Raw genomic sequence first — 15,138 nt, forward strand, 5'->3', positions numbered from 1 at the left:
TCTCTCTCTCTCTCTCTCTCTCTCTCTCTCCTCTTTCTCTCTCTTTCTCTCTAATTCTGTTTCACATAGTCATTTCTCATGTTCTGTTGGAAACCCCCAAAAAATTCATTCCACACTATCATCCCTTTGTCCTAACCAGAACAACTCGATCGTGTCGAAGAAGGCATGAACCATATCAACCAAGACATGAAGGAGGCCGAGAAAAATTTAAAAGATTTAGGCAAATGCTGTGGCCTTTTCATATGTCCTTGTAACAAGTAGGTACTGGGTACCAGCTCTAATCTGTGGCGTCCAGTTTTCTTCCTTTCTTTTTCTTTTTTCTTTTTCTTTCTTTCTTTCTTTTTTTTTGTTTTTCTTTTTTAATGTCAAAGTGAATGTCTGAAGTTTTGTCTTTTTTTTCTTTGTCCTTTTCCATCTGCTTCATTCTGTGGGGATAAAATACTTGTGTTTAATCAGAACAACTGGAACGCATTGAGGAAGGGATGGACCAAATCAATAAGGACATGAAAGAAGCAGAAAAGAATTTGACGGACCTAGGAAAATTCTGCGGGCTTTGTGTGTGTCCCTGTAACAAGTAGGTGCTGCCTGCCTGCCTGAAGCTTTGGTTTTCCCAAGGCTCATCTCCAAGCCTTGACTAGCTCATTCCTGCAGGCTCATAGGCAGGATGAGCATGTGGCATGCAGAACAGATCAATACCGTCTCCAATGCATTCATCTCATAGCATAGATAATATTAGTGAGAGTTACTGTTGATGCATTAAAAATCAGGCATACTCCAGTGAAAGCCTCACTGTCAGCAATTTTTATTGATGAACATTTCAACATTTTCCAGAAAGTGTACTTTGAGACAGAGGCACTCAGGCTATGCTATTTTCCTTAATCCCAAGAACTAAATTGTAGATTTAGAAAAGACTTTGGGTAAGTGTGGGGGATTCGAAACACACATATCAAGGTTTAATTTTTTTTCAGAAGTAAAACAGAAGGGCTAACTTAGCCCCAGTAAGCCTCTGCAAGTCAGAGAGTGTGGCAGATTCCCTCTTGCCTGCCCACCAGTTCCTACATTTGGTCATGAGATGCTACAGCCTCACCCAGTGCAGGCATCCTCTTCAGTCAAAGACGATCGTGCCTGTCTCCAATTTGACGCAAGCGCTCGTTATAACTCTTCCTCTTGGAAGATATGCCCGTACACTGGCTGAAATGTTGAAATGTGTAGATTTTGCATGCACGACATCACAAAACATTTTAACTGTTCTCAAGGTTCGCAATGCTTTTTTCGGAATGTAGCAGAAATGTGACATGTGGTTATAAAGTTTTGCAACAGAATGAACCCAAAACTCAGGGGTTCTAGAAGATAGTCTCATTTGGCTAGCAGTAGGGGGGAAATGCATGAGTGGATTGCCCAACATGCATTTGGAAAATTAAAGTTACCTGATCTCCCTCACCCCTCCCCTTTTTCCTCTTAAAAAGAAACCTTTTACCCAAAAGCTCTCCTGATCCTAGCTTTTAGACTAGAAATTGATGTGATTTTTGAGCAGATTATATGACCATTCGCACCCTTTAAACTTTGAGGCTGATTTGAAATATCCCACTTCCTGTTTAGGAGGGGGAGGGGCTCATCTTACCAATAAATGAAAAGCATGTTTAAAAAAAAAGAATGTTGTGAATAAAGCCTGACTAACTGGAATCTAGCTAACCGGGACCCTCATCTGCCTTCTTTCTGTTTTTAGCCAAAAAGGGGATGAGGATAACAGGAAGCAGTCAGCTCAGTTTTGAAATGCTTTGTTGCCTAGTACATTTCAGTGTCTCACGTAGTCTCTATTCTATTCTATAATCTCTACATAAGCAGAAATAAATAAGTGACAACTTAAAGTTGATTTTAAAAGGTCAGCAGATACATCATCATTATAAGCCGGTACTGTGAAAAGATTTGATTGTGCCCATCCCCAAAGACTCCTGAGCTGAAAATTAGCTCAAGAATTTGAGAAAGATACTTACCAATTACCTTTAAAGCAAAATTTTCCCCAGTGCCTCCTAATCATTACCAAAGGTATAGAATTTCCCAAAATATTTTATTGTCAAACATTTCCAGTTAGTCAAGATTTGACAATATACCCTTTTTAGAGCCAATTTACCCCACATTTGGAGTGAATTCTACCAGATACACCCCCTCAACCCTTCATCAATTGTGTGAGAAGAAAGGGTGGAGGTAGGGCTCTTTGAGGTGGATCCTCGGGTTCTGAAGAAACATGACCCCTACTAAATCCATATATAAATGGTCCCTAATTCCTTAATTCAAAAGAGACCCTAATTGAGCTTCAAAGCTTGAGTGAAGTGTCCCCTAATATGTGTAAATAATGCTTTAAAAACCATGTGTCACAACGCAGTGGCTGGTGGTGCCCTGGACTCTCTGGGGGCTTTGCCCTGTCTCGGCATGTTTCAAAGGACTATGATAGATGTTCGGCCGTGATGTGAGTCTGTGCAGCGTTGTGGGTGCAGTGGTTTGCCTTCTCTTTGGAAACGCATATTTCCCTTTCCTTTGACTTTGCCAAAGATGGAATGCCAGACATTTTACATAGCAGAAAGCATCACAAAGTCCAAACAGCTTCTTGAAACCAAAAAGAGAGGGAATGGGGAGGAGGGATGGAGAAACAAACTCTTAACTATGAAAAATTGTTTAATGACCTTGTACCATTTATTGAATGGGCCCATGGCTCTTTGGTACAGTAAGTTGTGACTTCTCAAAGGGCTAATGGTAAATTGTGGAAGCTGCAGAAATCCCATTGGTTCATTTCCCAGTTTATCACCACGGTTTCTTGGTCCTCAGTCTGCAGGGGTTAAAGCCAGTTTAAGAGATGGCTTTGACCCTATCATGAGAAAAAGTAGGGGAAAGGAATATAAACTTGTTGTCTTAGAATAAAAACTGTGAAATGGGACCGAAGGATGTATGTTGTTCTTGGACTCAATAGCATGTGGTTTCTACTATGCAAAGAACCGAGAAACATCTTTGATTGCCTTAAATTACAACACACCCACCAAAATACGCTCTATATGTTTCTATTGGGCACAACAGGTATGCCTGGATTTTAAGTTTTGTTCCAAGGCAGGTCAGTAAAATGTAGCCCATGGAGACCACACTAGTTCCAAACCACTCTCCCTTGTCATAACCCAGAATAGTTTAAAGTAGGAATCTGTTTGCACACTACCCTGCCCTTTGGCCCAACCTAGAAGCTGCTGAACTGCGTTTCAAATCCTCACGAAGGCTATTACTGTCCTGCTAGTGCCTATTTCGAGAATGGTCAACTTCTGGAGTAGTTTGGCTTAAATGAGAATGCTTCACTTTCTACTCATGCCTGTAGCTGGTGCATGAAGAAGACACAGGGTGGGGTGGGGATGGGGTTCCTCTTTGGTGCTAGATGGCTTGTTCTCTCTTCTATTTTCCTGCATTCATTTCACTATGCTTCTTTTACTTTTTGTCTCTGTGGACAAAGGTTTGTACATCAACCCTGGATGTATGGTGACTGTTTGGAAGTACCGATATATTATCAATTTCAAACCACACTAGAGCCAACCCAAAGACCATCACCATTGGCCAACCACCAATCCTTTGTGTGTTTCATGAAACATTGAAATGTAGTGCACACATGCATTGGGGGAAAGATGCTAAGCAGAGATCACTGCATGATGGTGTGTTTAAAAGTCGGTCAAGTATGTTTTCCTTCATGACTCTGTGTTACTGTGGTGTGATGTACACCCTCTACTTGGCAGTCTCGTTTTGTGTCTGTCTGCCAGTATGTTTTTCTGTGTTTTGTGTCTCAAAATATAATCATGTCACTGAAATAGAACTGAATGTTCACCAGCTATCTTAAGCCTTATCTTAAATCCAATTAAAGCACAAAACAAACCAAAGATTAGTCTTGACCATTGAAATTGGCTCAATTGAAAATAAAATGCTGAATAGCTGAGGTGTGGTGGTGGCCAATTGTTTGGGTGCAGATTATGATATATCGGTATTCTCTAATGCCTCAACTTAAAACTCATTTGCTTGGTTCGGTTCTTTGCTTAAAGAAGTGATCATTTCTGTGAGCTTGCCACTCCACCCTGCGCTTTGTCACTCACCCAATTTTTTGCATAGGCTTAAATCCAGTGATGCTTACAAAAAAGCCTGGGGCAATAATCAGGATGGAGTAGTGGCCAGCCAGCCTGCTCGTGTGGTGGATGAACGGGAGCAGATGGCCATCAGTGGTGGCTTCATCCGCAGGTGAGTTTTTGCAGTTCTCTGTTGATGGATAACCAGCACTGAACTATTTTATTTTCTCCTGTAAGGAATTTCTGGGCTCCCTCATTCGGCTATGATTAGATTATGATAGCATCATTCTCTTGTCTGGTCTTTGTCTGGACTATCAGTAGAGGCACTTCCATCCACCTGTATGAGGTCTTCCAGCAAAGAGCTCAGGTTTCTTCATGGTAATGATATTATGCCAAGCAGGCAAAATCCAAGACACATTTTCCATCCAAACTATGGCATGTGTACTGTTTGCCATGGTGTCTCTAGGCAAAGCAAATCCCATGACATCATTCAGAATCAGAGTTGGCACAGAAAGGCATCACATGACATGGGTTTATTTTAGCAAAATTTATTAAAGACACTGTTGCAGAGGCCTGTTAAACAGCAAGAGTGATGAAACATTTATAGTCTAGTAGTAGCAGAAAGTTGTTACCACTTCTCCCTCAGGAGATAGGAGCAAGAACAAAAGGACTTTATGGTAGGAAAATACAGTCAGTTAGAGTTGGCTACAATGAGAAAGGGAAGCAAATGCCCTAAGCCCTGCTTTCATGACCTCCAGTCTCTCTCAGGCCACTATTCAAAGCCCACTGGAAGTCAGAGCAAACAAGGAGCCAGCAGTCCAATAAGAAAGGTAAGCTTCTCAGAGCGCAGAGCAGAGGAAGACAAGGACCTGACTGGAGTGGAAAAAGGAGGAAAAAAATGAGATGCATGCTAATCACTTCTTTTGAGATCTAGAGGGAAAAAATTTAAATATCTATTTTAAAGAGCTCAAGTTATATAAATCACCCAGTATCTCTGCCCTGAGGAAACCACTAAGCAGAAAAACAGCCAAGTATTTTCTAAGAAAAGGAAAGTCACTATATTTTTTGGCATGCCCCCCCCCAATTCATTGCATACCAGTTTGTTTTAACCAGAACAGCTTAATTTTGTCAAAGAAAGTATGAACTATATCAATTAAGACTGTTGAGACTGTTAGATATAGACTAGCAGTTCTCAACCTGTGGGTCTTAACTGCTTTAGCAAACCTCTGTCTCCAGAAGTAATTACAGTACAATTGAAAACAGTAGCAAAATTGTACTAATGAAGTAGCAACAAAAAAAATTTTCTAATACATGAGGATCTGTATTAAAGGGTTGCAGCATGAGGAAGGCTGAGAATCACTGATATAGACTGTTATACCAGAACTCAGCATAGGTGAAATATTTGTCTTCATAATTATATACCCCTAAGTTACTGTTGTTGTTGACCAGTTAATAATGCTGTGATTCAAATGTGAGTCATAAGGCCGAGATATGCCTTACAAATGACAATTCTAATTTTGCTTCCATGTGCTTCCAAGGAAACTCAATTAATAATTTGTAAGTCAGGGGTTGTATGAGTATGGACTATGAAAGATAAAGGAAGAAAGGAAAGAGAGAGAGAGAGAGAGAGAGAGAGAGAGAGAGAGAGAGAGAGAGAGAAAGAGAAAGAGGGAGAGAGAGAGAAAGAGGGAGAGGAAGAGAGAGAGAGAGAGGAGAGAGAGAGAGAGAGAGAGAGAGAGAGAGAGAGAGAGGAAGAGGGAAGCAGGGAGAAAGGCAAGAAGGAAAGACAGAGGGCCCCGTGCCGATACTTACTCCACAGCAATTTAATCCAAATCTCTTGACACTAGATACAAGCATCTGTGATTTGTAAAACCTGGGTGATTCCACTGTGCTTTAGGGATGGAAATGGTTGTGCTACAGGAGCTTGTTTGTGGTTATGATCACTCAAATGAAATGTAAATGATAAGAGGTTCTCTCTTAATCTTTAAATTTGCTTTGGCTTGGGCTGATGTGTGTCTTAGTCAAGTCAGGCATAGTGGCATAGGGCTCTAATCCCAGCACTTAGAAGATCTGAGTGCTCAAAGCCAGCTTGTGCTATATATGGAGACAAGGTTGCAAGCAAAACAAAATGAACAAAAAAAAAAGTTATAATATTGCCTGTGTTCTTTGGGAGTTGCCATGGGAAAAGGAGTTTAAACCTTCCGTTTTTAGCTCATTACTGTAACTAGTAGGAAAATTCTGTAATAAGTACTTTCTATTTGCAGCAAGATGCCTGCTGTTTGCAATAGAGTGCCTTCTTAACCTTCAAGTTGGCCTTTGGAAACATGGTAAAGCCAACGTTTGGAAACGTTTGTGAGCCAGCTTGTGCCCTCCCATTCCTACCCTTTCAACTGAAACCACCAGATACACATTTTTTTTTTCTGCTCCAAAGGCACCTGTTCCATTGCTCCTACTAAACCTGTGACGTCAACATGTGTGTGCATAAGAATCACACTGAAAAAGTGGTTCCTTTAAATCTCTTATGAGTTCTCAAAATCAAGAGGCAGACAGTTTATAACTGCTATCTATACTGCAGCAGATCCCAAGGCCGGAGTGCAATGAGCACTGTGGTTCGCTAGGTTCGCTATCTGACTTTCTTCGATCATCCACAAGTTGAATCTCAGAAATCTGTGTTTCAGAAAAACAAAGCAAAATAAAACAAAAGTAAACCATAGTCTCTATGTAATTCTACCTCCATCCTCTGCCTAGAGTTCCTCAGAATAGATGATTTTATCTTCCCAAAAATAAATTAGGGTGTGGGGTGGCTGAGAAATGTCTCAGTGATAAAACACTTGCTACTCAGGTGAGATCACATGCTCAAAAGCCATGATACCAAATGTGATAGTATACATAGTATACACCTAGCATTCTAGTGTGCCTGTGGTGACATGGGAAATGGACAGGAGAAATTCTTAAAGCCCATTCATGACATGTATGGTGATGAACAAGACATCATGGTAGATGTGGTAGAGAGCAATGACTTATACCTGGCTGCCCTCTGACCTTCACATGGGTACCATAGCAGATATCAGGACTCACACATGAACACACACACACACACACACACACACACACACACACACACAAATATACATTAAAAATAAATAAAATAACAAAATACATAGAATAGTAACTAAACAAGAAGGAAGAAATTATGTAATTTTAGAAGTCATAAAAGTAAATGCATCTCAGTGTATTTAATATGAACTATAAATTCAAAGTGGGTGCAAAAGTGCATACTTGTAATAGTAATGCTGGGCAAGATGAGAAGGGTGAATCAAGACCTCAGCCAGCCTTGGCTTCATAGCCAAACCCTATTGGAGAAAGATACAAAGAGAGAATTCAAGATTCCCAAATACAGTAATTATATATGTATACAAGTATTCTACTTTTAAACTACACTTTGAGCTCAAAACATCAGTTTTAAAATTACACTTGAAACTGACAGATGGTAGGACATGTTGGTATATTAAATAAGAATTAGGACTATTCCTAGATGTGTGCATACTTCCCACAATCTCTGCTCCTTAGTAACAACTTTCTTCTTACTCTGTCTTGCAAAATTGCTCTTTGGCTCCCAGGGTAACAAATGATGCCCGGGAAAATGAAATGGATGAGAACCTGGAACAGGTGAGCGGCATCATCGGAAACCTCCGTCACATGGCTCTAGACATGGGCAATGAAATTGATACCCAGAATCGCCAGATCGACAGGATCATGGAGAAGGTGAGTCTACAGCTCTCAGGTGCTGACTACTGATTGCCACTAAGGAGGGGACACTATATCCAGGCAAACCAGTTGCTGGATATTTTGCCCTTAATATTTCAAGACAAAAGCATGAGACTTGGCAGCAGAACTGGAATGCAAATTAGAATATAGCTTGGGTCTTGATGTATTATGGGTGCTGGGTGTTCAGCACAGGGTTGTGGGTATACCAGAAAAGTGTTCCACCAATGAGTTACACTCCTAGACAATACAAATGAATGTAGTCGATATTTTTCTAACTCTCCCATTCTAGGCATGTGCTAAACACTTAGAACACATGAAAATGAGACAGATCATATTCTCACTGCCCAGGAATTCTTATCAGGACACAAAAACCATGAGACAATTTACCATACAAATCAGACACGAATTCTTTCCTTGCATTCTCATCTCTAATAGCATGTTGAATATTAATTATAATCTTTTTACCTGTCCAAATGCCAAGAGGGAGAGATGGATGCATTAACAGTTTAACAATGATTTTATGTGTAATGTATGTCTGGCTACTCTTGTGCTGTATGCTTATTCTCTGTGAAACACGGAAGTTCTTAATCTGAGATCTTGAGTCTCTTTATATCTTTTGCATTGCCAAGAACAGAGTAGGTTCAATTTTAAATCTTTTAAGTCACAAAGCTAAGTAATCGTTTCTTGATCCCCAAGCATTCGTCAGTGCTGGGAAGGGATGAATAGACAGTATTGTATCATATGTGGTCCAGATAAATAATATATGACCACATAAGATTGTGCCTAATTGGTATTGAACTACACATATGCCAGAGCTGGCTAGAAAAATGCTTGTGTTTTGCTTATGTTTGCAAGTTACCACATTCCTGTCATGGCTAAGCAGCATTTGCTATTATAAAGTTTTTAATGCTGTGAGAGCCAATGGATTTTAGAACCATGTTGAAAGGTTCAAAAAGTGCTGGAACCAATTCAGCCTGACCTAAGCCATTATAGCACCAGAGGAAAAATGAACATAGAAATAACTGCTCAGCTGTTTACCAGAAGGGAAACAATCTAAGAAAACAGGAAGTGCTTGTTTTCTATCACTGGACCAAATTGACTCAGGAGCAAGCAGATAACTAAACAAAGCCAAGCAGGGTTCCAGAGAAGAGGTTTTTTCCCTAACATAATGAGTCAAAACGTTGAGAAACTGTCTTGAAAAAAAGAAATATTTATTCCTCCTCTAAAGGCAGCAGAAGCCACGTTATGATGCCTCTGCTGGTATAGTTCCCTAGAGTTGTGAGAACTTTCTTTATTTATCTGTTCATCTACCAATAAAGGTGTACACAGCTATAAAAGTTTATGGAAAGGCCAGACAAGTTGATGGGAAACAGCTGTTCTGGTTTGCATCAACCCTAGACTGCTGAGTCACTGAGGTTGAGCGAAGGGGTATAAATTGCCTTACAATAATTTGTATAGCTTGGCCAATATTTGAAATAGAACCCATATAAACAAAATCACAATCTGGACACAACTTAAACAGCCCATTTGAATCTAGCTGAGCCTGTTACTGAGCTACAGTATTCCCCCTTTCTCAAGGAAGTTCTAGTCTTTGAGAACTATATTGGAAGCCTCCAGATGTATAGAGTTGAGTTAAAACCACACAGTGGGCAAATCAAAGAGAATTTTCTTCTGTCCTGGCCCCACATTGATCTTCTCTTGACATCATTTGAATTGATAGTGAATTCTGGGGAGTTCAAAACTGTAGGAGTTTTGATATAATCTTGTGGATTTCTAAGACATTGCTTTGTGTGATTGTTTATGTGTGTTTATATGTACAATCTTTCAAAGTTACAAGCACATTGCTCTTCTAGAAAATATAAAAATAGAAGTAAATTTCCATCTCAAGCTTCATACAAACTGGTGCTAATGAAACAATGAACATATTCAGACTTCAAAGTAAAGTTTGGTGGAAGAAAGTGTGTTGAGGTTTAGCCAGGTGGTCCTCAAGTTCTTTTATCAGTGGGGAACACTGAGCCTGAAAAAAAAACACCACTGCTTATAAACAGGATTTTTAGTTCATCAACTCTGTGAACTGGAAGATCAGGAAACATTTTTAACTCTGGATGTTCTGGTATATGGCATATACACAGTTTTAGATAACTGATCTGGGCCAGTGCAGCACTTGCCTGCCTGAAGCTTAGGGCTCAATGCACTCAGTACCCGCTTCTCACAATGTCTGGGCTCCTTGATGGACACTGGTCTTTCCACAAAGGGAACTTATGAAGCATGTCTTAGAAATATTAGCAGTTTTAGGATTCTCTAAAAATCAAGCAGGAATCCTAGGATGGAGGTAGCCTCCATTTAAAAACAAAATCCTCAAGGATTAACAAGGAAAACAGGATGAACACAGATAGGAGCATTTTTCAAGGGACATGCCTGAAGAGAGATTCTGTCAGGTTTTGTTTTGTTTTGTTTTTGTTTTCTAAAAGAAAACTACTTCTTTTATATACCACATAAAAAGCATGTGGTACTTTTGTGCCATGTAATATGGGTCTGGAATTTGAATGTGATTAAGAGAACTTGAGAGGAAGGAGCAAGCATCCACTGAACAAAGGTGTACCAGCTCCATCCTGTCCTTTGAGAATATCCCAAGAATAGCCTCTGCTCTACTTAAATATCCCCCAAGCTACCTTGCAAAGGCCAAGCAGTGCATTCATAAACAAGACAGTCTACATTTGCCTTCAGAAATGATGTTTGTTTTAAAATGGATTATTTTCTCATTTCAACTTCTCTGAGCTCAGTTTAGAAATGGCACAGTTCAATATATAGGAACATGTCAAATTGGTCTGAGCTAAGTCATTTTCCTTTTCAACAAAGTGTGATTATTTCTGACACAGTTTTTAGGTACAGAAGAAGGATCTGGGAACCAAATAAAGTTGGAGGGATTATCCATTTTTCAAATGAGGAACCTGGGGGTCAAAAATATGTGTCTATAACTCTGAATAATCAGGACAAATCAATGTTCTTTCTTTTGATGTAAATACTCATTTTGAAACCAACTCTTGATTAAGCAAACAGATGGTAGAGAACCGTAGCCAGATAATTCAGTTGTGAATAATCCAGAAATATGTCCAACTTCCCAGATCTTTGTTTGAACATGGATGGGTTCAGTGTAGGAATTTATAAATTCAAATTGAATATAGAAAACCCTACCCAGTAGGAATTGGAAAGTGGGAAAGTAGGTACAGAGCCTATGATGAGTGAGTGAGAATAGATCATTCCATAGACTGCTTGGTGGCTTTCTTCTCTGCCCAGGCTGTAGAGTTATAAACAACATTCCCACTTGTGACAGGGAAGAACAACAGCCTGTACTTGCTGCCTTACCTTTCTCCATGGTCATGGGAACAGTTAATTTCCTGGAGCTTAATAGTCTAGCCTTTGAGTGTCTTTCCAGCATAGAAAGATCAATCATAGAACCCTGTCCTCAAAGAGCAGATGCTATCCGGTGAGGAAAACCATTGAAACCTCAAGTCGAGTTTCTGTGACCTTGTCCACTTAAGGCCAATGGTCCTGAGTGGTTTCACAAAAGAATTTGAGTGGACCCAGAGGATGAATGGTACTTTAAGGAGTAATCTAAGACCTCTCTTCTTTCCTCTTTTCTAGGCTGATTCCAACAAAACCAGAATTGATGAAGCCAACCAACGTGCAACAAAGATGCTGGGAAGTGGTTAAATTTGCCCTTCTGCTGTGCTCTCCTCCGAATGTTGTTGGAAAAGAGAGCTCCTTCATGCTTCTCTCATGGTATTACCTAGTAGGTCTTGCACACACACACACACACACACACACACACACGCACACACACGCACACACATACACACACAGTCAGTCACCCCCATTGTAAATGTCCTGTGTGGTCTGTCAGCTTCCCAATGATACCATGTGTCTTTTGTTTTCTCTGGCTCTCTTTCTTTCCAAAGGTTGTACATAGTGGTCATCTGGTGGCTCTAATTACCAACTTAAGATGTCTTGGGTCTCATCTTTTTTCTTTTCTCAGTGGCGTTTGCTGAATGACAACAATTAGGAATGCTCAATGTGCTGTTGATTTTCTCAATACTCAGTATTGTTCTTGTAAAACTGTGACATTCCACAGAGCTACTGCCACGGTCCTTTCTTAGGGTGTCAGGCTCTGAATCTCTCCAAATGTGCTGTCTTTGGTTCCTCATGGCTATTCTTTGTCTTTATGATTTCATAATTAGACAATGTGAAATTACATAACAGGCATTGCACTAAAAGTGATGTGATTTATGCATTTATGCATGAGAACTAAATAGACTTTTAGATTCCTACTTAAACAAAAACCTTCCATGGCAGTAGCATACTGACAAGAAGACACACACAACAGCAACAATAACAAAGCAACAACAACGCATGCTCAGTATTGGGACACTGTCAAGATTAAGTCATACCAGCAAAACCTGCAGCTGTGTCACCTTCTTTCTGTCAACATACAGACTTACTGATCATAATCAACCCTTTTTTTTTCACATATACACACACACACAAAATGGATTTAAGACACCATTAATAATTTCTAGCAAAATATGTGTTTGGCTGAAACTATGTGAAATGGATGTAATATAGAGTTTGTCGAATGCTTTTGAAAGCTGTTCTGGAGACCATACTCTTGCTATGTGGAAAACGTGAAGATCTAAGTCTGGCTCTTGTTGATCACCATTTCCCTGTGGTTTGTCATCAGTACAATTCTTTGTTGCTTAATCTAGAGCTATGCACACCAAATTGCTGAGATGTTTAGTAGCTGATAAAGAAACCTTTAAAAAAAACTATATAAATGAATGAAATATAGATAAACTGTGAGATAAATATCATTACAGCATGTATATTAAATCCCTCCTGTCTCCTCTGTTGGTTTGTGAAGTGATTTGACATTTTGTAGCTAGTTTAAAATTATTAAAAATTATAGATCCCAGCCACCGACTTCCGTCTGATGTTACCCTCACACCAGTCTGCATACTCTGTTCAGTTGTTCCTAAGTTGTATACACTGGGTAGAAAGCCAAACGGTCCATTTCGTCAGCATCCCAATGACAGTGAACACCTTGGCTTGGTTCTAGAAACACCTGTGTGTGAATTCAGTTTTAACCATGGGACACAAAGCTTTCTAGCATGCAGAGAGAAAAACCTAAAAGGGGTAAAAATCTGAAGTACTCTAGTCTTGGCTCTGTATAAATTTAGGTATTCCAAATATTGGTAACTAGTGTTTCCTTCCCCTTCCCCAGCATTGCCATCAACCAAAGTTCAGCCCTTCATCACCATAACACTACTACCCACACTTGTCTTAATTTACCATTTACCTAAAATTATAGCATAATGGTAGAACACTTACATAGCAGGCACAAAGTCCAGGGCTTTGTTATAGTTCCAGGGGAAGGCGTTTAATTATGCAAGGTAATCATTTTATACATTCACAATGGTGTAGAATCTGGTGTTAGAACATCTTCCTCCCTCCCCTAAATCCCACATTTATTAGCAGTTACTTTTTCCAACTTGAAACAACTACTAGTTTAGTCATTTGCCAGCTGTTTCTATAGATTTGTCTGCTCCAAACATTTCATAGAAGGAGTGAGTGGTACAGTGGGCTCTTGTGACTGACTTCTTTCGCTTTGCATGATGTGACATGGCTCACCTGTATCGTAGCATGTCTCAGTATTCTATTCCTTCTTATGGTCAAATAATATTTCCTTATGGGGATATATTGCATTTATTTACCTGTTCTTTGGTTAGTGAACACCTAGGTTATATCTGTATCTCCTTTTGCCTTTTATGACTAATCCTGCTTTGAACATTTGTAGATGAGTTCTTAAGAAAGAAGCTGTCCTTAATTCTCTTATAACCACTCATTTGCCACTACTGTGCCTTTGGACATCACCACTTCTACCTCAGGACCACCTCACATGACAGTACTTTTACCTTTTCTACTGCCTGTATCATTTCATTATCTTGACTGGCATATCTATCTTCTCCACCTTCACCATCAACTTTATACATTGTGTGTGTGTGTGTGTGTGTGTGTGGTATTTATACACATCATAATTACTTCTGTTACCACTGACCCTGTCACCACAATGCCTGCTACTGCCCATACCACTGTACCATCCATCATCTTTGATCATCTCCTTCTTTATCGCTACTTCTCTGAATGGCCCATAGCAGCAATGCAAGTACATTTATTCTGGTTGGTGGTGGTAGTTGGATAATTTCACTCATGAGTCTCTCCGAAGGTTTGATGAGAGCAGTGAAGAAGCAAGAAGAGCAATGATAAGCTTGTCCTTGTCAGAAAGCATTTGCAGGATTTTATCCTCTTCCAAGGGAGAAGCAGCAAGATTTATTTCTTAAAAGCATGATGGTAGAGAGGGTGCTAAAAGACAGAAAAGGTGATTATGTACCACATATGTCAGAACTGACAGGGGGGTCAATATTCAGGCTGTGCAGAATGTTCCAAGCTCCATCTGTTCTCAGCTGAAGTGAGTGGGTTTTCACAGAAAGTAAAGTGCAGGCAGTTTGCTTTGAGACTGCCACATAATGCTCTGGGCAGCATATTTGCTTTGACAAATGCATTTGTCCAAGCTTGGCTCTCACACAGTCAGCTACTTCTGGCTAATGAAGAATGGATGTCCCAGGGATGAATCTTCTCTACATGATATATAAACCCAAGAAATGCATTAGAAATATGGCAATAGCTAGGCGGTAGTGGCTCATGCCTTTAATCCTAGCGCTTGGGAGGCAGAGGCAGGTGGATCTCTGAGTTCAAGGCCACCTTGGTCTACTGAGTGAGTTCCAGGACAGCCAGGGCTACACAGAGAAACCCTGTCTCGAAAAACCAAAAAAAAGAAAAAAAGAAAAAAGAAAAAGAAAAGAAAGGAAAAGAAAAAGAAATATGGCAATAGAACACCTGCAAAGACTACATATTCTCCTTCCTCCATTCAGGCACTGGCAAAGGACTCTCCTACATAAAATCAGAGAATCAATCTCCCTTTGCCCTCTTAGCAAAGGGCCTTTGTCTGCATGGATGTCTATACATCATGTATTTGACTGGTGTCCACACTGGGCAGATGAGCATATCAGATCCCCCTAAAACTAGAGTTACAGATGGTTGTGAACCCCTAATGGGAACGTAGGGAATTGAACCCAAATTCTCTGGAAGAACAACCAATGCTATTAACCACTAGACCATCTCTTCAACCCCCCTGTTCTCTCTTTCTCTCTTCCTCCTCCTCCTCCTCCTC

General features: G+C 40.0%; 1 protein-coding gene across 2 annotated transcripts in view; it reads left to right on the forward strand.

Annotated features, from left to right (window-relative positions):
• Snap25 (synaptosome associated protein 25) overlaps positions 1–12,822 on the forward strand; it is a 76,548-nt gene extending 63,726 nt beyond the window's left edge. The window contains exons 5-8 of one of the 2 annotated variants that reach the window (XM_031372040.1): positions 140–257; positions 4,132–4,257; positions 7,706–7,850; positions 11,499–12,822. In XM_031372040.1, coding sequence (XP_031227900.1) covers positions 140–257; positions 4,132–4,257; positions 7,706–7,850; positions 11,499–11,567 — 458 coding nt within the window. In that variant the 3' untranslated portion in view covers positions 11,568–12,822. Of the gene's footprint in view, positions 1–139; positions 258–456; positions 575–4,131; positions 4,258–7,705; positions 7,851–11,498 lie in introns of both variants that reach the window. The other variant, XM_031372039.1, reaches the window with a different exon arrangement.
• Positions 12,823–15,138: the final 2,316 nt, after the last annotated feature.

The sequence above is a fragment of the Mastomys coucha genome, unplaced genomic scaffold, assembly GCF_008632895.1.
Source record: "Mastomys coucha isolate ucsf_1 unplaced genomic scaffold, UCSF_Mcou_1 pScaffold15, whole genome shotgun sequence".
Taxonomy (NCBI): Eukaryota; Metazoa; Chordata; class Mammalia; order Rodentia; family Muridae; genus Mastomys; species Mastomys coucha.